At 36.9% G+C, this 27,183-nt stretch overlaps 2 protein-coding genes across 2 annotated transcripts in view; both read left to right on the top strand.

Annotated features, from left to right (window-relative positions):
* The window catches only part of otogl (otogelin-like), a gene marked incomplete at its 5' end in the record, with an annotated part of 51,333 nt that extends 27,827 nt beyond the window's left edge, over positions 1-23,506 (top strand). Inside the window, 26 exons of the mRNA XM_084409993.1 lie at positions 143-421; positions 642-759; positions 2,413-2,492; positions 2,602-3,284; positions 4,173-4,350; positions 5,178-5,320; positions 5,401-5,424; positions 5,527-5,619; positions 6,095-6,278; positions 6,646-6,863; positions 7,316-7,457; positions 7,582-7,767; positions 7,847-8,059; positions 8,975-9,079; positions 9,164-9,271; positions 11,452-11,553; positions 11,659-11,763; positions 14,502-14,542; positions 14,676-14,739; positions 14,842-15,020; positions 15,431-15,535; positions 15,821-15,940; positions 16,024-16,069; positions 18,764-18,835; positions 22,092-22,171; positions 22,826-23,506. Coding sequence (XP_084266119.1) covers positions 143-421; positions 642-759; positions 2,413-2,492; positions 2,602-3,284; positions 4,173-4,350; positions 5,178-5,320; positions 5,401-5,424; positions 5,527-5,619; positions 6,095-6,278; positions 6,646-6,863; positions 7,316-7,457; positions 7,582-7,767; positions 7,847-8,059; positions 8,975-9,079; positions 9,164-9,271; positions 11,452-11,553; positions 11,659-11,763; positions 14,502-14,542; positions 14,676-14,739; positions 14,842-15,020; positions 15,431-15,535; positions 15,821-15,940; positions 16,024-16,069; positions 18,764-18,835; positions 22,092-22,171; positions 22,826-23,026 — 3,869 coding nt within the window. The 3' untranslated portion in view covers positions 23,027-23,506. The remainder of the gene's footprint in view (positions 1-142; positions 422-641; positions 760-2,412; positions 2,493-2,601; positions 3,285-4,172; positions 4,351-5,177; positions 5,321-5,400; positions 5,425-5,526; positions 5,620-6,094; positions 6,279-6,645; positions 6,864-7,315; positions 7,458-7,581; positions 7,768-7,846; positions 8,060-8,974; positions 9,080-9,163; positions 9,272-11,451; positions 11,554-11,658; positions 11,764-14,501; positions 14,543-14,675; positions 14,740-14,841; positions 15,021-15,430; positions 15,536-15,820; positions 15,941-16,023; positions 16,070-18,763; positions 18,836-22,091; positions 22,172-22,825) is intronic.
* Positions 23,507-25,445: 1,939 nt separating this feature from the next.
* The window catches only part of ptprq (protein tyrosine phosphatase receptor type Q), a gene marked incomplete at its 5' end in the record, with an annotated part of 62,875 nt that continues 61,137 nt past the window's right edge, over positions 25,446-27,183 (top strand). The window contains 4 exons of the mRNA XM_084409992.1: positions 25,446-25,535; positions 26,382-26,492; positions 26,570-26,711; positions 26,822-27,079. Coding sequence (XP_084266118.1) covers positions 25,446-25,535; positions 26,382-26,492; positions 26,570-26,711; positions 26,822-27,079 — 601 coding nt within the window. The remainder of the gene's footprint in view (positions 25,536-26,381; positions 26,493-26,569; positions 26,712-26,821; positions 27,080-27,183) is intronic.

Raw genomic sequence — 27,183 nt, 5'->3', positions numbered from 1 at the left:
ATCTTATTAGATGATGAAACCAAATTGGCCAACCTCTGAAATTCTTTTTATTTACACCATCTGTACCATTTGATTACAATCTTATTGTAAGTCTAAAAACTAGCATCTACTGATATTGCGCTCGGTATTTTGCTGTGTTTAGGACTTCCTGTTGTCTCACTGGAGTCTGCAGAGAGGCCCAACTACTTCCTGTGTGTTACTGAGAACCGAGGGTTACGATTGGAACACTGGCAGAGCGGGGAAGAGTTTAGACGGCAGGCGACCTTCATCCACCACCAGGGCTTATGGTTACCTGGGCGATCATCCTTTGAGTTGCACAGCCAGAAGGGCGTCTTCCTCACCCTCTCACACACACACGCACATGCTCAGAACTACGACCTTACGTACAACTTCAAAATCAGCAGCAGTTTTGCCATTGAGGGTAAGACCTGTCTGCATCTTATCATCAGATCAGTTTTTTTTTTTTTTTTGAATAAGTATTTAATATAATGAGATGCGAGCTCATATTACTCATATTACACCGAAACTACACCCGAATAAGCCTCCGAGTATCATGTGGTAAAATTTACTCACCTATTTCTGTAATTTTAATGTTATTTTTTTGTGTGTCTGTGTATGGTGGTTGTGTTCCTGCATATTAGAGAGCAGTTTTGTGATCCCTTACCGCTTGATGTGCGAGTGGAAATATCATGCATGTGCCAGTCCATGTGTGAAAACATGCAATGACCCTGATGCCACACGCTGCCAGTTTCTACCTCCGTAAGATCATGCATGTGCTTATACTATAATAATATATATGACAATTTTACAAAAGGTGCTTGCTAAGGCATTGTAATGCTTTACTCCAAAATCAAATGAAAAATATTACAGAAAATCAAGACTTTAGGACAGTTGTTCTCAACCAGGGAGGCGGAGACCTCTAGGGAGGCCTCAAGATGACTAAAAAGGGATATTTCACCACTGGAAAGATGAATGTGTATTTACATTGGGTCATTTATGTAGTAGAAATGTGAAATTATTTTAGAAGTTGGTGCCTTCTAGACTGAGAAAAGCCAGAAAATGTATTTTTGGCTCATGTGGATGAAAGACAACAACTCCCAGAATGCACTTGCTTCGCTGCCCTACGAGGCCACTCCCAAGCCGACCGGTTACAGAGGGCAGTATCGGAAGAAATGATACAACTAGGCTACTACTCGAAACTGAAAAGACGCCATTTTATCTTGAGATCCCACCCCCTATGGGCGGGTTGAAAACATGCGGAACTAGCTCCTACTACTGGCTGTAGTGTCTTAGCCTGGCTCCGCCCTCCTGCGTACTTCCGCTCAATTTTATTTCCCTTCAGTACTACGTCTGGGATTGTGGTGTATCCTTTGGTTTTCTCCGATCATTTTTTTGGCGGTCCAATCAGCGAACAGAGGGAGTGCCTGAGAACGATGACGTTGAGGTCGTGCGCTAGTTTTAGTTGTAGGGTTACGTCACGACCAAAGGTTAGCGATTGGTAATGGCAGATCCAGAGTGACTCTGGGCAGATCCAATAGTTTTAAACTTCAACAGAGTACCCACCTACAAGGAAGTTAACACTTGTCAATGGAGAGAGGCCAGACTCTCTGTACAAATGAAATGTACGAGAGTCTGGTAGAACCAGGCTAGTAGTCTCTAGCCTCTGGCCAAAAAAGCCTCCGATGACGCACAATGGCGATTTTTGCGTCATCTGAGGTTTTTTTCCAGACACACAATACAGAAATCTCTCGTCTCAGGGGGACATGAGGGAGGGAAGCACGGTCATTCGAAAATACTACCGGGTTTCTACTGATACAAAGCTTAATGCTAATCGGTGAAGTATCCCTTTAATAATTTATTATTAACTGATTAAAATAATCAAATTAAAATGCTAAAAACACATTAAATGATTATGTGAACTAAAATGCATTTCTTATATTACAAATATAATTAAATAAAATCCTAAAAATATATATATTTTCCCCCCTCAATAAGAGCACAGTTCTTCAAACTTCTGAAGTAACAAAATGAATTGTGTTTATTTAATTGAATTAATATCAATAAAAATAATTTACATGGGTGAGCCTTCAAATCAAAAAAGGTTGAGAACCACTGCTTTCGGGTGCATTTTTTCACAGTATATCACGCCAATTAATCACAATTGAGTGTTGATAGTTATAAACACTTTTTTTTTTTGAGGATAATGAGAATTACAAAAAATATTACATTAAAACATCTGAACACATATCAGTAATTTCGTTGTTAATATGTGCTTATTTGTCATGAAAATGTCTTAAACAGGCTTCCTGGTCTTTATGCACAATATAATATGACCCAGACATCACAATTCCTTCAGGAAAAGTAAAAATCCAGATCTGGTATGATATCTTGACATTATCTAAACTGGTTTAGGGCTGAAGGTTGTTTTCCACGCTGTCCCAAGTCTATGCTGCTGGATGAAGTGACCAGGCGGTGTGTGTACAAAGAAGATTGTACGTGTGAAACTATAATTTCATCATCTTTCTCACTTTTATAAACATTTATGCACACAATTAGATTTGTCTTAGCTTACCTGTCTTGTTTCTAATGTGCTTGTCACAGGTGCGACACTTTCTCCAACCCCGACTCCTTATATGTTTGTGACCCGATCAAACCGAACCACGGCAGGTCCCAGCTCTGCTCCTACAACCACAACAACTCCCTCCACCACAACGGCAACACAGAGCACAACTGCCAGTACTACAATCGTAACTACACCTTTAGAAGCAGATGATATAATTGGCAGCCCATCTACACCCACGTTACCACCAACCACACTCTCTTCAACTTTGGCCACAACCACGTCCACTGAAACTCCAACAACTTCCTCTCCACCAACCACAGAACCCCCTATAGTCAGCACCGCTCCGCCCACCACAACAGCCACACCCACTACACAGCCCACAACTCTTTTTACCACGGTAGCATTACCTACCTCTACCACAGAGGTGGTGACCACACCCGAGGCCACCACCGAACCAGAGACGACCTCTCCGACTACCACCACCGTCCCGCCTGTTACAACCACCACTGTCATTACTACTGAGACCACAACTTCAGAACCTACTTCAACAACCGTCACCACAGAGACAACATCTGTCTCCATGACGACCGAGGAGCCTTCGACAACTACAGCAGCTGTTTCAACAACCTCTGAGATGATGCCTTCACCCTCTCCTTCGCCCGAGACAGCCGGAATAACAACAGTTCTTACTCCGTTCCTTATACCCACGGGACCCTGCACGGTAAGAGCTTGTGTGTTAGTGTTGGTAATACTTAATCCGAATATTTCGTTTTAAGATTCAATGATATTCATGGTATCACACTGTTGCACGCAATCGTAAAAACATACACAGTGGACTTGTGAATGAATGATTCTTTGAGCTGGTTCTTTTTAATGAATCAGTCAAATAGTCTCACAGATCAGTTATGATCTCATGGGTTGTAAGTTTGAATTTGTTTGAATCGGAACTGGAAGTCATTACTTTTGTCATGTCAAACTCAAGATAAATTGAATTAAACTGAATAAAAGCTGTTACTCATGTGCACATAAGACTCAAGTATGTGTATTTCGTGAGTGGTTGTTCATACAACAACTTGTAGTTATAGATTCAGAATCAGAGAATCGTTCAAATCTCATTCCTAGTGTATGTTCTCCAAGAAAAAATGTTTTGCCTCTTAGTTACTGTTGAATCATTTTCTGTGAGATATCTGTGATGGTTGCAACAGTATTAAGTGAGAGCTGATGTCTTCCATTTCCCTCCCTGACTTGGATATCTCTCTTGACACATTTACACACATGCCCATAAATATACACATCCTTAAGATTAAAAGTTGATCCACATAGTGTGAACACTTCTACAAACCTTAACTCCTATGTTCTTGAGTCATTCCTGTCCATTTGCCAGGATGTTGACGCCTGAAGGGAAGCATCATGGGTACATGGGGTACAGTGAATAATTGATGAATCTGTTGTAATACCTGTAGTAGTATAACACAAGAACAGATCACATCAATGCGTACTACCTAAGAGCATGTAAAAAATTGCCTTATAGAGTTGAAATCAGTTTTTGGTGGTAGAAGGGTTTATATACTCTCTGTTTCATGAACATCTCTGTTTTGTATCCACACAGCCTCCATATTCATTGCGCGTGGATGAGTGCAGTGAGTACATCTGTGTTAATGGACAGCTGTTGCTGCATAATTCCTCCCAACACTGCAGATACAACATCAGCCAGCCACAGTGCAACCTGCTGGGCACACCAATCCAGACCAACACAGACCCCTGCTGCCCAATGTGGCAGTGCCCATGTAAGACGTACACACTTTCAGATGGATACTTTTATGTCAGTGTTAATTTACTATTATCTTCACTACTGTCCAAAAGTTTGGGGTCAGTAAGATTTCTCTTTTTTTAAAGAAATTAGTGTTTTTATTCAACAAGGATGCAAATGGTTTTGAACTCAACTCAAAATAAAATGAATCAGTTTCCACAAAAATATGAAGCAGCACAACTGTTTTCAACATTGACAATGATAAGAAATGTTCCTTGAGCATCAAATCAGCATATTAGAATGATCATGTGACATTGAAGACTGGAGTAATGATGCTGAAAATTGAGCTTTGCATCACAGAAATAAAATATATTTTCACATAGAAAACAGTTATTTTAAATTATAATAATATTTCACAATATTACTGTTTTTACTGTGTTTTTGATCAAATAAATCCAGCCTTGGTGAGCGACCCCAAACTTTTGAATAGTAGTGTATATACAATTTTTTTTTAATAATATGTATAATAGTATATAAGCCCAGTAATTAATTATTAATGTTTTGAATTAGCTTTTTATTTTTATTTTTATTTTTTAGTAATTTTTGTATGTGCTTTTGTCATTTCTATACATCTTTAATTTCAGTTAGTGATTTTAGTACTTCAACTTAAAAAAAATGATTTCAGTTAGTTGGCAAGGCAACATTTTTTTATTTTAATTTACATATTTATGTCAGCTTTATTTCAATTACTTTAAGCAATATTTAATAGTTTTATGGTTATGTTAAATAAAGTGTTAATCTGATCATGTTTTGACTTTTAAAGTGTGTGTGTGTGTGTGTGTGTGTGTGTGTGTGTACTGTCAGGTCGCTGCTCTATAATCTCTGACCTGCGTGTGATCACATTTGATGGGAATAATGTGGCTCTGTATGATATCGGTTCTTATATTCTGGTCCACCTGCCCAGAGAGAAGATAGTCGGTCACATTGAGAAATGCCCAACCAGCGAGGTAAACCCATGCTAACACTCTACGTCTCTTCTAAATATGCTTCTTTATGTTTCTATTAAATGCTTTGCTTTTCCTTCCAGAGTGTGAACTACATCAGAAGACCTGTAAGTGTGTTATATGTGTTAGCTTATTTATGTTCAAATGTTATTCACTATAATCATCCTAATCAGGGCCACAAACTTATTTTCTTTCTCACTTCCTGTTAGACTCCCACTGGTGGAACCTCTGGTCTGTGTTTTAAGAAGCTGAACATTACAACTCACTCGTACAGAATTATGATCAACCGCTTGGACAGAAAGGTAACAAAGTTCACCACCTGTAAGATTTGAATCTGTTTAGTCATGAATCATGTTGTCCTAAACACCTTTGTTAAGGAAATTTTCTGCAGGTTTTTTTATTTAAGGAAATTATTTAACATGTACACTACAGTTCAGCAGTTTGGGGTCGTAAAGATTTTTTATATGCTTTTGAAAGAAGTCTCTAATGCTGACCAAGACTACAGTAAAAACAGCAATATTGTGAAATATTATTACAGTTTAAAGGAACTGTTTTCTATTTGAATGTTATAAAATGTCATTTATTCTTGTGATGGCACAGCTGAATTTTTAGCATCATTACTCTAGTCGTCAGTGTCACATGATCCTTCAGAAATCATTCTAATATGCTGATTTGCTGCTCAAGAAATATTATAATTAATTAATGCATCTCGTTCTTCCTCTTAATCGTGGCTCATAGAAGCATGATTATATGTTGTTTTGGTTTGATCTGACGCAGGTGTCGGTGAATCAGATTACGGCCCGGCTTCCTCTTACCAGACAGAACTTCCATATTGATGACACGGGGACAATGTACATCATTGATACACCTGGTGGGATCAACATAAAGTGGTACCACAGCACTGGCATTATGGTTCTACAGTACACGGCTCCTGATAATACCTCCACTAGGGGGCTCTGTGGTCAGTGTGTTGCACTTACACTTCGTGAAACTATGAAATCAAATTGAACCCAATTTCCTTTCAGTATCTGTGATTCTATTTTGCACAAATAATCAGAACATGCTTGTGTAAAAGAAAAAAATGCTTTTATAATCTTTCATCAAAATGTAAACAGTCCTAATAATATTAACCAATAATATAATATCCTACTTTTCACAATACAACCAAATCCAGATAATGTATGAATATTATTTAGTTTCATTCCGAAAGCTAATGTGTTTTTATTTTTCTATGTTGCCTTTGACAATTAAACTGTATTTGGTCAGTTGTGGTCATGTAAGTGTGTTTGATGTATTTTGTTACCAACATATTTAGTTTCCTTTCTCAGGATGTTGCGATGGTAATCCAGCTGATGACCTGCGCCTGCCCAACGGCACTGTGGTCCGGGATGTTGAGGACATTCCTATGTTTCTGCACGGATGGATGGTGGATACGTCAGAGGATACAGATTACTTCCGCAGAGTGGGAGACAACTGCACCACCGGCAACTGCTCCAAATGTTTCACCATGCTCAACCAGAGACCTTTCTCTAAATGTCACCCCAAGGTACTGCACACACAAGCTTGAGCGTGGGCATCCCATTTACATCCACTGCTTTTAATATAAGCTAATTTAAATAATTATAGATTTATGTTAACTCTAAAATCTTATTTAGATTTAAATAATTAAATAAACATTAAATTTTAAGTAAACATAATTCGGCATATAAAGTAGTTGTTTGCTCTTTTTTTTACTCCGTTTTTACCAATGTTATTATTGTTAACTAAAATTAAAACGATTAAAAATAATTTCCGTTATTGATCAATCGTTTTGTAATAGAAATAAAGCTGAAATAAAATACAAAAATAAGTATTAAATGAAAAAGGACAACTTACTGTTATGTTTTGCTAATAGAGAAATTTCATCCCCACTGGATTGTGTACCCTTATGTAAGTTCCCACTCACACGTACATATGACTTGACCGTTATATATTAAATTTCCAAATGCCGTTTTGCAGGTTTCTCCAGAAAATTTCTGTGATAAGATATGGGCCGGTGACCTGCATTATAAAGAGCATGAGTGTGACTTCCTGGCTGCTTATGTGGCCATTTGCTACACACATCAGATCTGCTTCAGCTGGAGGAAAAGCAACTTCTGCCGTGAGTGTGTTTACAGAAACTCTACCAGTCAAATGTCTGAAAACGTGTGTGACTAAATGTACATTTCTCAGTCTTAACTTTTGACTGGTTTTTGTATACTTGTGTCGGTTTTTTCATTTCACAGCACTCAAATGTCCTCCTGGTAAGGAATATAAACCCTGTGTGAATACATGTAAGACCCGAACATGTCAGAACCGAGATTACTACGAGGAGAGCACCTGTTCTTCTATCAGAGAGGAGTGCGTTTGTAAAAGTGGTTCCATCCTGCATCGGGCGGACTCCGCCTTCTGTGTCACCGAGGACCAATGCGGTGAGAATGCCACACTGTGCATTTGCATGCAAAATAAAGTGTTCTTGTGATAATGCCCTATGTTATGCCATGTGATCAGTGTGTACGGATAACGATGGTGCTCCACGTGCCCCGGGTGATGTGTGGAACGGCTCTCTGCGTGGCTGCTGTCTGTTCAAGTGTCTGGAGAACGGTAGTGTGGTTCCTGTGGAACCCGACTGCAGTTATGAACCTGCCCCGCTGTGTGAGAGGGAGGGAGAGTATGCAGTCGCCGTGCTGGAGGAAGGAGTCTGCTGTCCTAAGAAGATTTGTGGTATAAACCTATAAACACACATGGATGTATGCTTCTCAAATCCATCAGAAATAGTATATCATCCTGGCACCTTTGGTGTACTTTGTATATATACTATGAGCTCTAATGCTAATGTCACATACTATACTAATGTTCAGAAGACATGTTGAAAAAAAACAAACATTATTTTTCTCAGCAAGGATGCATTATATTGATAAAAAATGCCAGACATTTGTAATGTTACAAAATATTTCAATTTCAAATCCTGAAATAATGTATCGTGGTTGCCACAAAAATTCCAACTGAGCCCCATTGAGCCCCAATGTTTCTTGAGCAGCAAATCAGCATATTAGAATGATTTCTGAAGGATCATGTGACACTGAAGACTGGAGTAATGATGCTGAAAAGCTTTGACATCACAGGAATAAATAAAAAATGTAAAATATATTCACATAGAAAGCAATTACTTTAAATTGTAATAATATTTCATAAATTGACTATATTTTTTGGCAAATAAATGCAGCCTTGGTGAGCATAAGAGACATGCATTGGGAGTTATTGTTTTCCACACAACCTAAGGTGTATGGAGTTGTGCAGTTGAGTTTAGTCCATGTCTGTTTGGTTTAGGTCCATTTATATCCCTAAATAGTATTAAAAGTTAACAAAACAGACTTACATAAGATTCTTGCAAAATGTTTAGATTTGATATTTCTCTATGTAAATTATTATCATATTTCTCTATCGCCTTCTTTATCCTTTTAAATATGTTTATTCATTTTATTTACCTCTATTTGTTCTTGCCACGAAAATGGCCTTTTATGCTGACATGGCACAAACAGCCAAATAAATAACTCAACAATATTTTTCTTCCAAGAAAATGAACCAAAAATATGTATGAAAAAAAAAAGCTTGTGTCTGTGTTGTCTGTGTGTGTAGAATGTAACCTCACCATCTGTCAGAGTGAAGTCCCTAGCTGTGAGAATGGAGACAAGCTGGTGATTGGCTACAGCGCTCTGTCCTGCTGTCCCGAATACAGATGTGGTAAGAGCTCATGTAATCCTTTCTTTGATTGGTTGTTTATGTGATCAGTTGATAAGGGTCAGTCTTCTGATTGGTCTCTGTTAGAATGTGATCCGCTGGCATGCCTAAGTGTCCCTGCCCCGATTTGCAGAGAAGATCAGTTCCTGGTGGAGGTCAGAGGGGCACACGCCTGCTGTTACAGCTACATGTGTGGTAATAATACATTATAAATGTATTAGATGGTGACATTCCATCTCTATGCTGACAATACAGAAATATAAATAAATATATATGTGTGTGTGTGTGTGTGTGTGTGTGTGTACTAAAATCTAAGGTCTTGTTAATACATTTATAATTAATAATACATATTTAAGATAATTACAATGACTAATTATCAAACATTAAAATCCCAGATATACATTGTTTATGAGATTCTGTTCTAAAAGCTCTAACACTCTATGAAGCCTGTATATATAATTAAATATATTATAATATAAATATCCACTATATATATTAATATACAAAGATATACAAGTATTTATAATGCCTTAAAATACACATTATAATGCAATATATATATATGAAGAGTTCAGATGCAAAAGCCTCTAAGTGCCATCTGAAATTTTCTTCTAGAATGAAATTTTTTTATCAAGCTCATATTTAAGTTCAATAATTTCACTTAATTGGCAATGAAAATTACCTATTAATTGTCATTTAAGTGAAATTACTGACCTTCAGATGGCACTTAGAGGCTTTTGCATCTGAACTCTTCATATACACAGTTGGTACGGAAAGTATTCAGACCCCCTTAAATTTTTCACTCTTTGTTATATTGCAGCCATTTGCTAAAATCATTTAAGTGCATTTTTTTTCCTCATTATTGTACACACAGCACCCCACATTGACAGAAAACTGAAATATCACATGGTCCTAAGTATTCAGACCCTTTGCTCAGTATTTAGTAGAAGCACCCTTTTGATCTAATACAGCCATGAGTCTTTTTGGGAAAGATGCAACAAGTTTTTCACACCTGGATTTGGGTATCCTCTGCCATTCCTCCTTGCAGATCCTCTCCAGTTCTGTCAGGTTGGATGGTAAACGTTGGTGGACAGCCATTTTCAGGTCTCTCCAGAGATGCTCAATTGGGTTTAAGTCAGGGCTCTGGCTGGGCCATTCAAGAACAGTCACGGAGTTGTTGTGAAGCCACTCCTTTGTTATTTTAGCTGTGTGCTTAGGGTCATTGTCTTGTTGGAAGGTGAACCTTCGGTCCAGTCTGAGGTCCAGAGCACTCTGGAGAAGGTTTTCGTCCAGGATATCCCTGTACTTGGCCGCATTCATCTTTCCCTCGATTACAACCAGTCGTCCTGTCCCTGCAGCTGAAAAACACCCCCACAGCATGATGCTGCCGCCACCATGCTTCACTGTTGAGACTGTATTGGACAGGTGATGAGCAGTGCCTGGTTTTCTCCACGCATACCGCTTAGAATTAAGTCCAAAAAGTTCTATCTTGGTCTCATCAGACCAGAGAATCTTATTTATCGCCATCTTGGAGTCCTTCAGGTGTGCTTTTATGTGTCTTGCACTGAGGAGAGGCTTCCGTCGGGCCACTCTGCCATAAAGCCCCAACTGGTGGATGGCTGCAGTGATGGTTGACTTACTACAACTTTCTCCCATCTCCTGACTGCATCTCTGGAGCTCAGCCCCAGTGATCTTTGGGTTCTTCTTTACCTTTCTCACCAAGGCTCTTCTCCCCCGATAGCTCAGTTTGGCCGGACGGCCAGCTCTAGGAAGGGTTCTGGTCGTCCCAAACGTCTTCCATTTAAGGATTATGGAGGCCACTGTGCTCTTAGGAACCTTAAGTGCAGCAGAAATTTATTTGTAACCTTGGCCAGATCTGTGCCTTGCCACAATTCTGTCTCTGAGCTCTTCAGGCAGTTCCTTTGACCTCATGATTCTCATTTGCTCTGACATGCACTGTGAGCTGTAAGGTCTTATATAGACAGGTGTGTGGCTTTCCTAATCAAGCCCAATCAGTATAATCAAACACAGCTGGACTCAAATGAAGGTGTAGAACCATCTCAAGGATGATCAGAAGAAATGGACAGCACCTGAGTTAAATATATGAGTGTCACAGCAAAGGGTCTGAATACTAAGGACCATGTGATATTTCAGTTTTTCTTTTTTAATAAATGTGCAAAAATGTCAACAATTCTGTGTTTTTCTGTCAATATGGGGTGCTGTGTGTACAATAATGAGGAAAAAAAATGCACTTGCTGCAATATAACAAAGAGTGAAAAATTTAAGGGGGTCTGAATACTTTCCGTACCCACTGTATATATATATATTTGTGATATTAGGGCATGTTGTAGTAATAATTTGCTTATGTTTTGCAGTGTGCGAGTCCTGTATTGAACCTATACCAGTGTGTCTGCTTGGAGAGATACTGGCTGTGGATATGAACACCACTAATCACTGCTGTCCGCAGTATCATTGTGGTAATTATAACAAAAACACAAGTAGTCACTCACTGTACTGAAGTGCCCGGTCATTTTGTGTGTCGTAATGAAACAGAGAAACATGACTCGTTCTTGATCTTTCAGTGTGTGATATGAGTCTGTGTCCTGAGGCCAGTGTGAGTTGTGCTCCTGGAGCTGTGCTTATGAAGAGACCCGTGCCGGACAGCTGCTGCCCAGAGACACACTGCGGTATTGGACACATGCACACACTTACCTATATATCTAAACTGTAGCTTCCCTTTGACTTAATTTTGTTTTTAAGATGATCAAGATAATTATAGTAACTACAGAATAACCCTTACTCAAACCCTCAGATTCACCTTTTGACATTTTAGAAGGCATTATTTTGTCCCTCTGTGTACTTTTCTTCTTTTGTGGATTTTGAAAAAAAAAAATCCACAGTTCTCTCTTAAAGGGATACTCCACTTTTTTCGGAAATATGCTCATTTTACATCTCCCCCAGAGTTAAACAGTTGAGTTTTACCGTTTTAGAATCCATTCAGCCAAACTCCGGGTCTGACGGTACCACTTTTAGCATAGCTTAGCATAGATCATTGATTCTGATGAGTCCAGTAGCATTTCTTTCAAAATGACCAAAGAGTTTCAATATTTTTCCTATTTAAAACTTGACTCTTCTGTAGTTAAACCGTGTACTAAGATCGACGGAAAATGAAAAGTTGCGATTTTCTAAGCCTATATGACTAGGAACTACTCTCATTCCGGCGTAATAATCAAGGAACTGTGCGGCTGTTCCATGAGTGCAGCAGGCGTAATGATATGACGCAGCGCCTGAAAATAGGTCTAATAGGTTAGACAAACTTAGTCCCGGTCACGTTGGAAGAAGTTACCGGGCTGGGGACTATTTTCAGGCGCTGCGTCATATCATTACGCCTGCTGCACTCATGGAACAGCCACATAGTTCCTTGATTATTACGCTGGAATGAGAGTAGTTCCTAGCCATATAGGCTTAGAAAATCGCAACTTTTCATTTTCCGTCGATCTTAGTACACGGTTTAACTACAGAAGAGTCAAGTTTTAAATAGGAAAAATATTGAAACTCTTTGGTCATTTTGAAAGAAATGCTACTGGACTCATCAGAATCAATGATCTGTGCTAAGCTATGCTAAAAGTGGTACCGTCAGACCCGGAGTTCGGCTGAATGGATTCTAAAACGGTAAAACTCAACTGTTTAACTCTGGGGGAGTTGTAAAATGAGCTTATTTCCGAAAAAAGTGGAGTATCCCTTTAAAGAACAGCAAAACTAAACCATGCACAAGCTCACAGATACAGAAACATTACATTAAACAGGGTTTCCGCGGGGTCTTAAAAAGTATAAAATTCTGAACTTTAAATTTAAGGCCTTAAAAAGTCTTAAAAACGGCCAAATTTTCATCCTAGGTCTTAAATTAAATTTTAGTCAGGTCGCAAATTTTACCAGGCGCAACGAGATGAAAAAAAATCTAAACTTTTCAGAATGCCGCAAACGCACCGCAGGTCATGTGACAGGAACCAACCAATCACCCCTTTCCATAACAACATTGAAAGCTCAGTCAACATGAAGGATGGGGGTGCACCCAAACACTACTAATAAATATAAGCTAATGTGTAAATGTCAGTAATTTATCTTTTTTGACTCATTCTTTTTATAAAAAATAATTTAAAGTCTGAAATAATTGAGGTTTATCTTTTTATAAAAACCTTTTTTGTCAAAACTTTATTTGAACTTGTACATGTTAGTAGATAACATGTTGCAAGACACTCTTTTAAAATCTGGCCATCATTTTTAATGGTATTTGAATGTTTACGTAAACAAAAAGTGCATATTGATACTAATCAATTTGTTATTTGCTGTTTTTCGACATAAAACTTGTTGAATTGACTTCATTCTCTAGTATTAGTACTTTTTGAACAGGATTCTGTGATAACCGTGATCATTTTGGTCACTTTAATCATCTCATCATTTCCTCTCTAGTTATGATTAACTATGATCATCTAAAATCAACAATAATTGTGTTTTTACAGTATAATATGCAAAAGTACAATTTTCTATTAAAAAAAATCTACCTCTCCCTTTCTCTCACACACACATCAGATAATCCTAGGTAGATAGATAGATACTCTAATGATCCCGAGGTAACTATCTATCTAACTTGTTTAATGCGTTGTGTAGGTCCTAAATTTCAATCTTTATGGTCTTAAAAAGGTCTTAAATGTGACTTACTGAAACCTGCAGAAACCCTGATTAAAGCCCCTTTCAACACAGCGCATTGGTCACGGAAAATTGCCGTTAAATTGCTAGAGTGCCTTCTGTGTGAACGCAATTATCCGTGTATTTTCCGGAATCTGTGTGAAAGGGGCTTTACAAGTACCATGCCATCTCCATGTGTTGTGAACACGAATACCATGTAAATAGCATGATAAATGCATAAGCTAATAATAGTACACTATCTTTTAAAATGTTGGGGTCTGTTCAAAAAAATGTCAGAAAGGATATTGACAGTACAAACATTTACAGTATATTGTTGCAAAGATTTCTATTTCCAATCAATGCTGTTATTTTGTTTATACTTTCTATTCTATAAAAGAATCCTAAAGAATGAATCAGTTTCCACAAAAATATTTAGCATATTAAGAATTATTTCTGAAGGATTATGTGACACTGAAGACTGGAGAAATGATGCTGAAAAATCAACTTTGGCATAACAGGAATAAATGACATGTTAAAATATATTCAAATAGACATTTATATTTCAAAATATTACTGTTTTGCAGCTTAATGCAGCCTTAGTGTGCATAAAACATAAAAATATCTTACCGACCCCAAACTAGTGTATGTATCAAAGTTCCATATCACCATGATTTGTCAAAGTATTTTTTGTATGCATACACACAGTTACATTTGTAACATTTGTTTTTGTTGTTTTTAGAATGTCAGTGTGAGAACTTTACAGTTCCGGTCTGCGCTGCGGTGAGTGTTCTAAAATGTATTCTGTGTGTGTGAATACATTGTATATAGTCCATTTTTGTTGTGTGCATGAATCACATTGCCATAATGAACTGTTCTGGAACTACAGTATTATTCCGTGACCTTTGTTTTATAGGGTGAGGTGAAAGTGGAGGATCCAGACTCCGGTGGCCCATGTGGATGCCCACTGTATAACTGCAGTAAGACTCAAACTAACACTCACACACTCAAAATGCCATGCTATTCAATGAAACTGAAACACAAGTCTGTGTTTATGTATCTTTGTGTGCTTGTGTGTGTAGAGAAGGCAGAAGTGTGTCTGTTTCAGGATGTGACAATATTGAATCCGGGCCAGTCTATGGTGCAATACTTTGAGGGGGAACTGTGTTACACGGTTCAGTGCCTCACACATAAAGACCCCAGCACCGGGTTCTACGCCATGGAGGTCACCACTGCCAACTGCTCTGAGAAGTGTGATCCTGTAAGTCACATGACTAATACAACTTTCAATATATGAATTAATGGATGTTTCCACATTTTTCATGATGTTCCATGAAATTTATGAAAGTCTAGTTTTAAAAGGCACATATCATGGGAGAAAAAATGCTCTTCTAAATTAAATATTTCAATGTACAGTGTAGAGGTTAGTCAATTATAACAGAAGTGATTTACATATAGAAGTCTTAAAGGTACAGCACCAATTTCAGCCTTCTAACGGTTAAAAAGATAGTAGAGGATATGTAAAACTAAATTAAAGCTGTTTTTTGTGGATTTCATGGAATAAACAAAACTTCAAAAGTGCAGAATAGACAATAACATTTCTTATTTTTTTTGTGTGTGTGTGTTACGAATTTAAATATATATTTTTTGTTTACATTTCTGTCACTCTAGCATCAGGTTTATGTCCCATCATCTGATCCACATGTGTGCTGTGGCTCCTGCAAAAACATCTCATGCTCATATCCCAGTGAAAACGGCACTACAGAAGTATTTATGGTAATCTGCACTGGTGCTTTTTATTAATGTAACCCCAAACTCACCCTTGAAGGAAACTTTCTGACATTATTTACTGTATTTATGAACATTTTCCCCTTTGAGGATGTTCACAAATGGATGTTTTGTCTGATTTTCTGGGGGCATTTTCAGCAAATTGATCCATAAACAATATTGCTATTTTAGGTCAGAAACACACACACTCAGACAAACCCCGTCATTGTTTTCAGGAAACAGCCGCAAACGCATGAATTTGATACGTTTTTTTTATTTTTATGTGGTTTGCAGGCAGGCAGCTCATGGGTGGCTAACTGCACACGGTTCGACTGTATGGAGACTGCGGTAGGGGCAGTAGTTCTGGCCTCTGGAGTTGTCTGTCCTCCTTTCAATGATACAGAGTGTATTCAGGTCTGACACAAATCACTGCATTCCTTTTGCTGCTTCTGTATCTGTTTGTGTTGTTCTTCTAACCTCTGTGCTGTCTGTTTCAGAATGGAGGCGTGGTTCAGACGTATGTGGACGGTTGCTGTAAGACATGTGAGTAGTGTGTGTCTGGGGCTGGCTGTGCTTTCTGGGAATGCTGGGGGCTGTTTGGAACAGCATGATGGAGAAGCAATGCTGGGCTTACTACTGTAGCTGCTGGTTGCATATTGTGGTTAGATGCTCCCTGTTGTCCCGGGGGAAATGAGTGCTGCTGTATATATCTCATGGGCCTTTTCATTCTTTTCTTTCAATTTCAATTGTGCTTTTCCTTGTCCTCAATTCTCTCTAAAATACAATGATTGTACATGCTGTAATCTTGGAAGAAATGTATAGATTTTAGCTTGTGTTGTCCGAAACAGGGTTTCTGTGATGAAAGCCCAATGAAAGCCAGATTGCTATGCAATTCCCCTCTCTATGTGTCCTTAACTCTATCTTTGTCTTTTGTGTAATCTGTGGCTCAGGCTGGTTTTTGTGCTACGGGATTGGTGTTTGTGGTTTTTAACTGTCTCTTGTCAAAGCTTGATGCTTTAGGTATAAACAATAACTTTAGCAAACCTTGAATGTTGACAACGAGTGATTAAGTAAACTTTAACTAGAATAAGCATAGAAAAGTTATGGGAATTCGTAGGTTAAAAGGTGTGGGAATATTTATTTTAAATGCACAAAACGAACGGGCAGCCAAATATTTGTGGATATATTGCGTTTCATAAAAGCATCGTACACCTAAGTAGATCATAGAGACAGTTGGCAACAATGGTCTCAACAATCTATTTAAGCTTATGATGCTTGTGGAAAATGCAACCCTGGCCGATATTTCAGTGTTCAAAAGTTTGGGATCAGTAAGCTTTTTTTAATGTTTTTGTAAGAAGTCTCTAATCACCAAGGCTACATTTATTTAATCAACAATACAATAAAACAGTAATAGAGTGAAAATGTTGTTACAATTTTAAATAACTTTATATATATATAATTATATATATATATATATATATATATATATATACAGACCCTTTCCAAAAAATTAGAATATCATGGAAAAGTTTATTTATTTCCATAATTCCATTCAAAACGTTAAACTTCCATAGATTATAGATTCAGGGCCCACAACTTAAACAATTTCAAGTATTTAGTTGTTTATTTGTACATAATTTGGGCTTCCAGCTCATAAAACCCACGAAAACAGGATTGCAAAAAATTTGAATATTACATGAAATCACACAGTAATTACACAGTGATACCATGGTCATTGAACCAGGTTTTGGTTCTTTTGGCAGTGTGGGCAGGTGCAAATCCTGCTGGAAAATGAAGTCAGCATCTCCATAAAGCTTGTCTGCTGAAGGAAGCATGAAGTGCTCTGAAAATGTCCTGGTAGACGGCTGCGTTGAGTGGACAGCACAGTGGACCAACACCAGCCGATGACATGGCTCCCCAAACCAACACAGACTGTGGAAACTTCACACTGGACTTCAAGCATCTTGGATTGTGTGCCTCTCCATTCTTCCTCCAGACTCTGGGACCTTGGTTTCCAAATGAGATGCAAAATTTGCTCTCATCAGAAAAGAGGACTTTGGTCCACTCTGCTTTATTAAATCCAGAGTCAACGCAGCCGTCTACCAGGACATTTTCAGAGCACTTCATGCTTCCTTCAGCAGACAAGCTTTATGGAGATGCTGACTTCATTTTCCAGCAGGATTTGCACCTGCCCACACTGCCAAAAGAGCCAAAACCTGGTTCAATGACCATGGTATCACTGTGTAATTACTGTGTGATTTCATGTAATATTCAAAATTTTTTAAATCCTGTTTTCGTGGGTTTTATGAGCTGGAAGCCCAAATTTTGTACAAATAACCAACTAAATACTTGAAATTGTTTAAGTTGTGGGCCCTGAATCTATAATCTATGGAAGTTTAACTTTTTGAATGGAATTATGGAAATAAATAAACTTTTTCATGATATTCAAATTTTTTAGAAAGGGTCTGTATATTTAAATGTAATTTATTCTTTTAATGGCAAACCAGAATTTTCAGCATAATTACTCCAGTCTTCATCACATGATCCTTCAGAAATCATTCTAATATGCTGATTTGATGCTCAAAAACATTTCTTATTATCAATGTTGAAAACAATTGTGCTGCTTAAGATTTTTGTGGAAACAGTGATATATACATATATTTTAAGATTCTTTGATGAAAGAAAAAAGTTCAAAAGAACAGAATTTATTTGGAATAAAAATATTTTGTAACATTATAAATGTATTTGCTGTCACTTTTGATCAGTTTGATGTGTACTTGCTGAATTAAAAAAAAAAAAACTTGCTGATCCCAAAGCATTTGAATGTTAGTGTAGGCCTATATATTTGTTTTGCATTACTCATAAACCAAGGAAAGCATATTGGAAAAAGCTGCATGAATCTGTTTAAGACACAGTTTTCTTTGATTATATTGGCATGGCATGCTAGAGGGATTCAGAGGTGATCACTTTGAGGAAGAAACTCCACATGTCTGGCATGTGCCTTTGCTGGCTATGTGCTAATAATTTGCTTTCAACAAACTGGTATGTATTTTTTGTGCAAGCGGTGGGTCTGTGCATCTTTTTTACGCATGAGGGCACTTGTGGGTGCAGGTTTGTGTGTGTTCGCATTGGTTTGGGGGCTCTTGTGTTTGTGCTGGAAGCTTTACGAGCGACTTCAACCAAATGAGTTTGTTACAGACTTGTGAGTTTGTGAACCTGCCCCTGTGTGTTTCTCAGGTGCTGGACTTGGTTTGTTGCCTTTTTCCGTTAGTCCAGTAACACCCACTGCTAGTACTAACTGTGATACAGGTACTCACTCATCTACTGAATTATCTTCTTTATCTGTGTCTCATAATATTTTATGTGTGTTGAAGAATTTTTTTTTTACTTATCTCTTTCAGTCTTGCCATTATTTTCTTTTAGTTTAAGTGAATCAATTAAGGTGAATTGATTAAGTGTGTGAGACGTTTGGGCTATAATAGGAATTCTGTCATCATTTACTCACCCTCATGTTAGTCAAATTCCTTATACAGTTGTTCTGCTGTGGAACACAAAAGCAATACTTTTGAAGAATATTCATACTTCTTTTATTTTCCCAATATTCAGCCTTCATATATAGTCTTGAAGCTAAAATTATTCTATTTATTTACAGGAAATCTTGCCTCAGTTCTTAAATGTTATAAAGCCTTGTGTTTAATTCAAATATGACAAATATTGAAAACATGAAATAAATATTTTTTCAATTTATGGTATGCCACCTTTTTCCTTTTTGTGAATTTTTTAATGGTTGAGCACCTTCATTGAGCCTTTTGTCTATTTTTTAATTCATTTAAATGTATTTATTTTATTTACTTTTATGAACTGTTTAAAAAAAAAAAAAAAGGGGGGCACTGTTGTATTCCATGGAAAAAAGAACAACAATATGGGTTTCCACAACATGAGGGTGGGTAAATAATGTCGGAATTGTCATATTTTATGAACTATTCCTTTAATTCTCATACTTGTGAACATCCGTGTAACTTTCAAACACAGGCACAACTGCTTTCCAAAACCACTCAACAGCTGTCCCTCCCACCATCTCAGACACACAGCTGTGAAGTCTTGATTTATTTCCTGTTGAAACCCCCTGATATCTTCGAAACCTGTCCTCTGTTTGAACCTCCAAAATCTCAGTGTCAAAATTAATGAGCTGGGAATTTACAACATACACACACACACGCTGCCCTCAAAAGAATTAAATGCCTTTCATTTTATCATTGTCATACAAACAAAAATTACATATGGGTGAAAAGTTCAGTTTTCAATGGTGCCACTCGATCATTGTCAGACAAATGTCACCATGGTAACTAACTTGTCAATCAAGTGGAGCCCCCAAGGTGCAGTAATAATAGTCACTAAGCCTGTTGTGTTAATGTGGTTTGATGTGTGTGTGTGACTCTGCGTGTGTGTGTGTGACTCATTGTTACAGTCGTATTTACAAAGAATAAACATAACTTGGTTTAGTTGTCAATACAGACCTCGTGGATTGTTACGATCTTTAAAGGTCTAGGAGATGGAACGCAACATTTAGATATCACACACGAGATTTTCTCTTTCTGTTGGGAGTACAGATTACATAGTCTATATCACACAGTTTTCTTAGCACCTCATGAGGTCCAGAAAATCCTGCTGATAAAGCAGAGCCCGCAATAGGCAGCAATACCAACACCTGGTCACCTTATTTAAAGGAGCAAATGTTCATATTTCATATTCCTCATTTGTGAAAATTCACTACTGAACATCATTAAATCTTTATTTATTTTCATTATTAATAGAGTGCAACAGTCAGATTCTTGAAGTAAAAACTCCATTCATTTTCTCCAAAGGGAAACCGGTTTTGAACGATAACTTATAAACCTGTAATAACAGCCCTATAGAGCTACAGTGTTGTTAATCCGTGGTATTTGCTACTGCTGAAGCCGTCAGCCTGCATTATTTAATAATCGTGTTTAATGGTAATTCCTGGTGGAAAAACTACATTATGAAGCTGTTCAGAGAAGTACACCAATCAGAAAGTCAAAAAAGCAACACACACAAAATAGCTCTTTAGCTCCTCCCACTCCCATTAAGCACTGTGAATGACGTCATCAAGTCGATCTCTCTACACTCAAAATACTGAAATGTTTGTATATACAAATATATATAATATATATATGTAAGGGATAATGTAGAGCGAGGTGGTTGTTATAGCGAATACAACCCCGACAGGGTGACCAGGACCCCGACGCGAAGCGGAGGGATCTTGAATCAGCCTGAAGGGGTTGTATTCGCTATAACAACCGCCTCGCTCTACATTATCCCGCTTATTACATGGCTACCTACCAAATAAATCAATAATTTGACACAAAATATTGATTTAAAAAGGAGTTTATTGATTTAAAAACGATTGTATTGCTTCCGCTAAAGAAAATAGTCCATTACGTCTCTACGGTTAGAATCCTGCGTCCATAGCAACGCTCTGTTTTTCATGGCAACGGTGTGTTATACTTAGCAGCGGTCTGTTATCAAGAAATAACAGACGGCATTCTACACGATTCTACATTAGAATTCAACCAAGCCATGTAATAAATATATATATGTATATGTATATATATGTATATATGTAAATGTGTGTGCATATTTTGCAATAAACTCAAAATGTTTTTTTAAATATGCAATCAAAATTTGTAAATGAGTAGTTGTATATTGATCCATCGTTTTTAATTTGATTATGCTGTTCGCAATGCTTCATTGTAGTTCTTTCCCTCCCTGAAGCCGTTAAGTACACAGTCTTGTACCTTTGTCTTTTTGTCCGATTTTCAAAAACTTTTGTGTTTCAACTCAAAGTTTATAGTGTTGTGATTCACCTTGATTGGCTTGGTTCATGGCTTTAACGAAGACTTTTTTGAAATCCCTACAGGAGAAATGAATGGAAAAAAAATACTTTGGGATTTAGTGCCGCTGAAAAAGGGGACAACTACTGCTGCATTCTATAATGTTATGGCATAAAATATCAGAAATATTGTATAAGTTTGTTGAACGTCAAAATGACATCTATTTAATTGCTTATTGCATGTTCCTGGTCTCATTGCAAATTATTTATCAGAGCACATTATTCCAAATATTAGTTTTCATAATCCTCAAAATGTTAGAACCTGCTTCACCTAAACTGATGTCAAATAGGCCTTATGGGCTTTTGATTGTTGACAAAAAAATAAAAAATATTCAGGCTTAGGTAATGCAGCATTTCTGAAATCATGCCAATAATTAATAATGATTAATGCAGTATAATTGAATGCTGGTTAATGTCATGTTACAGCAATAATAGGAAATAACTATAGTCAATTCCGGATGGATAAAAAAAAATGTATGCCCAACATTTTTTTTCTATTATTTAAATGTTTTATTTAATACATTTCAAATTGTTATTATTATTTGATTTAATATTGTTTAATGTTGCTTTAAAAACGAAAATGTGCATGTTTGTGTTCATTTGTAAGTCACAATTTTTCTGTGTGTGTGTGTGTGTGTGTGTGTGTGTGTGTAGGCAAAGAAGATGGTAAAACCTGTAAGAGAGTCGCCATCAGGACCACCATCAGAAAAGATGACTGTAGAAGTAATGCACCTGTGAGTGTGAAAGATTCACATTAAAATTGCAATTCCTATTGTTACATATATACATTTTCTGATGTTCTAATCTATTATATTAGGTTTGCTTATATTCTTTAATCCAGAGGTCTTCAATCCTGCTCCTGGAGGCCCAAAGCCCTGTAAAGTTTATCCAGCTTGCTTTAGCTTATGATTTTCAAGCGATCCTGAAGAGTTTGATTAGCTAGTTCCGGTGTGTTTGATTAGCGTTGGATCTAAACAGTGGACAGTAGACCGTCAGAAGCAGGGTTGAAGACCTATTCTATTCTATTCTATTCTATTCTATTCTATTCTATTCTATTCTATTCTATTCTATTCTATTCTATTCTATTCTATTCTGTTCTGTTCCCTCTCCATCCATCCATCCATCCATCCATCCATCCATCCATCCATCCATCCATCCATCCATCCATCCATCCATCCATCCATCCATCCATCCATCCATCCATCCATCCATCCATCCATCCATCCATCCATCCATCCATCCATCCATCCATCCATCCATCCATCCATCCATCCATCCATCCATCCATCCATCCATCCATCCATCCATCCATCCATCCATCCATCCATCCATCCATCCATCCATCCATCCGAGTTGCTAACCTCATCTCTCTTGGTTTTTCTCTTCAGGTGACTGTGTATTCATGTGATGGAAAATGTCCATCTGCCACCATCTTCAATTTTAACATTAACAGTCACGCACGTTTCTGCAAGTGCTGCCGTGAGAACGGCCTACAAAACCGCATCATTCAGCTGTACTGCACTCGAAATGCCACCACGGTGGACTATTACTACCAGGAGCCAATGGACTGCTCATGCCAGTGGAACTGATTCTTTGTGGACTGTGTGCAGTAAAGTTAAGATCTCAGTGAGAGCACTAGCTTGACACAGATTTTGACTGCATATACAGCATAGTATCTGTAAAACTGCTAACTACTAACACATCACTGTTTTTGTCTTTAATATCTCAAATGTATCTGTAATACGTTAATCAAACATTCATTAGAATAAGAACAACAAACTGCTGTTAAATTTGTGTATTGTTTAGATTTTAGAGTATTAACATTAAATGACATGCAAATTAGTATTAATATTTTCCATAAACATTTTAAGTACACTTATACTGTACATCTTAAAATCTTAACTTAACCAAATACTTTATTTAAATGCAACTTTGTGCTTTTTCTAACAAAATCACATTTCTTATTAATTAGAGGGGGGAAAAATTACAAGCCAGTCTTAAGTAGTTATTTGATATTTCAGTAACACTTGCAATAAGGTCCCAGTAGTTAACATTAGTTAATACATTTACTAACATTAACTATCAATGAGCAACACTTTTGTTACTGTATTTATTGACCTTTGTTAATGTTAGTTAATAAAAAATGCAACTGTTTATTGTTAGTTCCTGTTAGCGCAGGTCCATTAAATAATATTAACAGATACAACTTTTCTTTTTTACTAATGTATTAATACATTTTGAAATTATATTAACATTAACTGAGTTTAATAAATGCTTTAGAACATTCTTTCTTTGTTAGTTCATGCACTGTAAAAAATGATATGATCAATAAGTTATGACACTATATGTTTTTACGTTGCTTTAACTCATCAAAATAAGTTAATCAATTTCAACTTTTTTTATAAGTTATACAAGATTCAACACATTTTTTAAAATCAGTTTAATTTAAGTTGAAATTACTTAAAGTTGATTGTACTTAAAAAATTAAGTTTTACAGTGTGTTAACTACTGTTGTTAAATAATGTTAGTAATAGGAATCTTGTTGTAAAGTGTTACTGATATTATCTGCTACAGGCGCACACTTCCTGTCACTAGTTGTGTCCTGTCTTAGCCGTCTTTAAAAAAAACATAACTTGATGAACTTGAATTTTCCATACTATAGCCATAATGTCAAAATTTTTATTTCTGCTGCAAATGATCAAAATTGTGTCAGCCTAAAAAGGATTAGCATTTAGTACAATATCTAAAAACCTGCATGTTATTGTCAATGTTTTTTAAATAATTAAATAAAAATACAAAAAAAATTGCACTGTGCAAATCAATTGAGTTATTACCAAGCTATTTTGTAATATACCACTCAATTATCCACAGATTATTATACCGCAGATATGAATCATTTTGAAAATATTTCACCTTTATGTGTGTGAATATTTCATTTAAGTCGTTTCACTGTAAAATGACCAAATGGACTATCAATAAAACTGCAAAAAAAAACAATTGGCATCAATCTTGGCATCCATCACCGAAAGAGTAAGATCTTTTACCCTGATCTAATTTCAGAAGTGGTTTATTAACTAGATCAGCCCACGCATGACTTGAGTTATATCCTGCTGAGTTGTGTTTTGCTTTCAAGTCGGATAATTAAAATGTTGGAAAAGTTCCTCTCCTCCCTTGTGTACATCTGCTGAATCAGAATTTAAAGGAATGTTGCGAGTTCAATACAGTGAACTGTAGATTTCCACAGAGAGTAACATCGACTAACATCGAGCTTTAGTAGTAAAAACAGCAGTGCGCTGACAATAAAAATCTGGGGTAGGACATGGTACTGGTATTAAAAAAAAAAAAAAGTACACACTTCAAAAGCTGGCGGAATAGACATTTTAAAAAGCTGTATGGCTCAAATAACACATTTTTTGTACATGAATGAATACATTGGATTCTACCTTCAAGTGCATTTAAATGTAAACATTTCTAAACCTTGCATAATGTTTGTAAATGCCTAATTCTTGACAGCTAATATAAATTGATTTTTATTCTCAGTGGGTGATGTAATACATGTAGGAGTCTGGTGGGTGTTAGTGTGGGATTTTTTTGTGCCTGTTTTGTTTGCTTCACCACTAACCCTACATGACTCCCACGTGCTGACTCTGTTGTCTTAACAGCCTGCACTTTATTTCGATTCGGCCAAAAACTAAAGAAAAACATGTAGTGGAGAGGCTATCTGATCTGACTGAGAGCTGCTTTCAAGAGGAGGTGTGGTTGAATCCTCCAGTGTTATAAGATGCTGGCCTGGGCATCTGAAGTGGCAGAGGAGGCGTGCCCTCAAGGAATGTTTTTTTAATGTAAACTGAACTGAGCCAATTTTTTTTGCTCTAAGATGCCACGGAGTGCACTTGTGACCACAAAGACTGTTTTAGGATGTTGCTGAAGTTTGATCATATTGTAGTGTAGGTTATTATTACAGTGCAAGCTGCAAGGCTAAAGACCTTAGTGTTTTACTTTAAGAATATGGTGTCGTCTATGGACACTGGAATTATGGGATGGAGCTCCATGGACAAAGTTCTGGCCCTGTTTTGGCAACTTCTGCACTTCTTTCAGGTAACAATTCATTTAAACCGTTCATTCGAGATGGATCCCTTCATTTTCAAGTGCAAAAGTTACATTCTGAGTTACACAACAAAACCTGTTTATGTTAGAAAAAATCTGAGCTGGAATAGTTCTTTAGAAAACTTTAAAGTCAACATGAAATCAAAATTGACTGTTTGCTTTCTTAAGAAATGTTCCTGTGCCATTATTCATTAGTTAATGAGAATGAACTTCTGATGAAAGACCATAAAGACAATACAATCTTTCATCAAAACGTAGTAACTTTTGCATCTAAAATGACTTTCCTTTTCAGCCGTGTTGTTTACACTGTAAAACATTTTTCTCATGATTTGTTGTCACAAATATTGTGTATGTCAAATCAATTGTAGACCTGTGGTTCAGATAACAAAACATTTTGAGTTTCTGTTGATTAAACCAATCTCCTTAATTGTATGAACTCAATTAACTCAATATTTACCCAGGTAACTTACTTTTTTAAGTTAAACCAACAATACTTTTTTTTTTTATACAGTGGATTGACCAGAAATAATAAGCTAAATACTGCTTTTTTGACATTATTTTGCAGCCTTTGTAAAATCTTCCAGATAACAGAAATTCAGTGGTGCCTAACAATAATATAATAAAGTTTTTGGCAATAATATTGCAATATTGGAATACAAGTCCCTTTTTTAATCATCAAATATCATGTAGTACATGCAGAAGTGGGATGTGAACATCTTTTCATGTTGATTTTAAAGGTCTTATAGGGAGCATAATGAAGTAGTATTAAAGGCTTGATAGAAAAACAATGATCTGCACCCAATCCCTAGATTTTTCTTTCCTCTTGTTGTCCTTCAGGCTTTCAGCCTTCCATATCCCAGAAGTCCATCCTCTGTCCATGTGCAGGCGGCGTTTCAGTGTTTTCCGTCACAGACAGCTAATTTTTACACACTTTCATTGGGAAACAAGGTGCGAAGCAAACACTATCCCTCTCAAATGCTCACGCACATTAATAACATGTTTGATTAATTGAGTTTCTCTGTCAGGTGATGTGCAGTATTGCAGTTTGTGAAGACGAGTGTGAGTGTGTGATGACTTTCAGAGGACCACAAGTGTATGAGAAACTGGAATTTAGTCTGCAGTCATACAACAACACAGAACTGCTGGATGCCAAGACTTTCCAACTTGGTAACACGCAGCAGCTTCAACCCAAAAATGAACATAATGTTTTATTTATTCATATTTTATTCATTGAGATTCTACTTTGTTTTAATACTCTTTCTTTGCTCTATTATTAGTCCCCCTCCTGAGCTCCTCTTTAAGCGTGAAGATCTCATCCACGACTGCCATGTTCAGCTGGTCTACATTAGATGGTGGAAATGTCCTGGATGTGTGTTTGGATGAGCAGTGTTGGGTTGCATCCCATTTTCAGCCATTCCACCAGGTGAAAGGGTTACAGCCCGGACGTCGTTACAATGTCATTGTGAAAAAGAAAACATTCTTCCCTCAACTCCAAATTAACGTTACACAAAGCCTTCAGCTGGCCATAAAGACGGGTATGTGCAAAAACACATATTGTTGGGTCTGTGATGAATTAATTGTTTTCCTTTATTGCCACTTTATAATCACTTTAGTTAAAGGTTTCTGCTAAATACATCAA

The sequence above is a fragment of the Rutilus rutilus genome (assembly GCF_951802725.1).
Source record: "Rutilus rutilus genome assembly, chromosome: 5".
NCBI classification, from domain to species: Eukaryota; Metazoa; Chordata; class Actinopteri; order Cypriniformes; family Leuciscidae; genus Rutilus; species Rutilus rutilus.
This window is presented reverse-complemented; position numbering and strand designations above follow the sequence as displayed.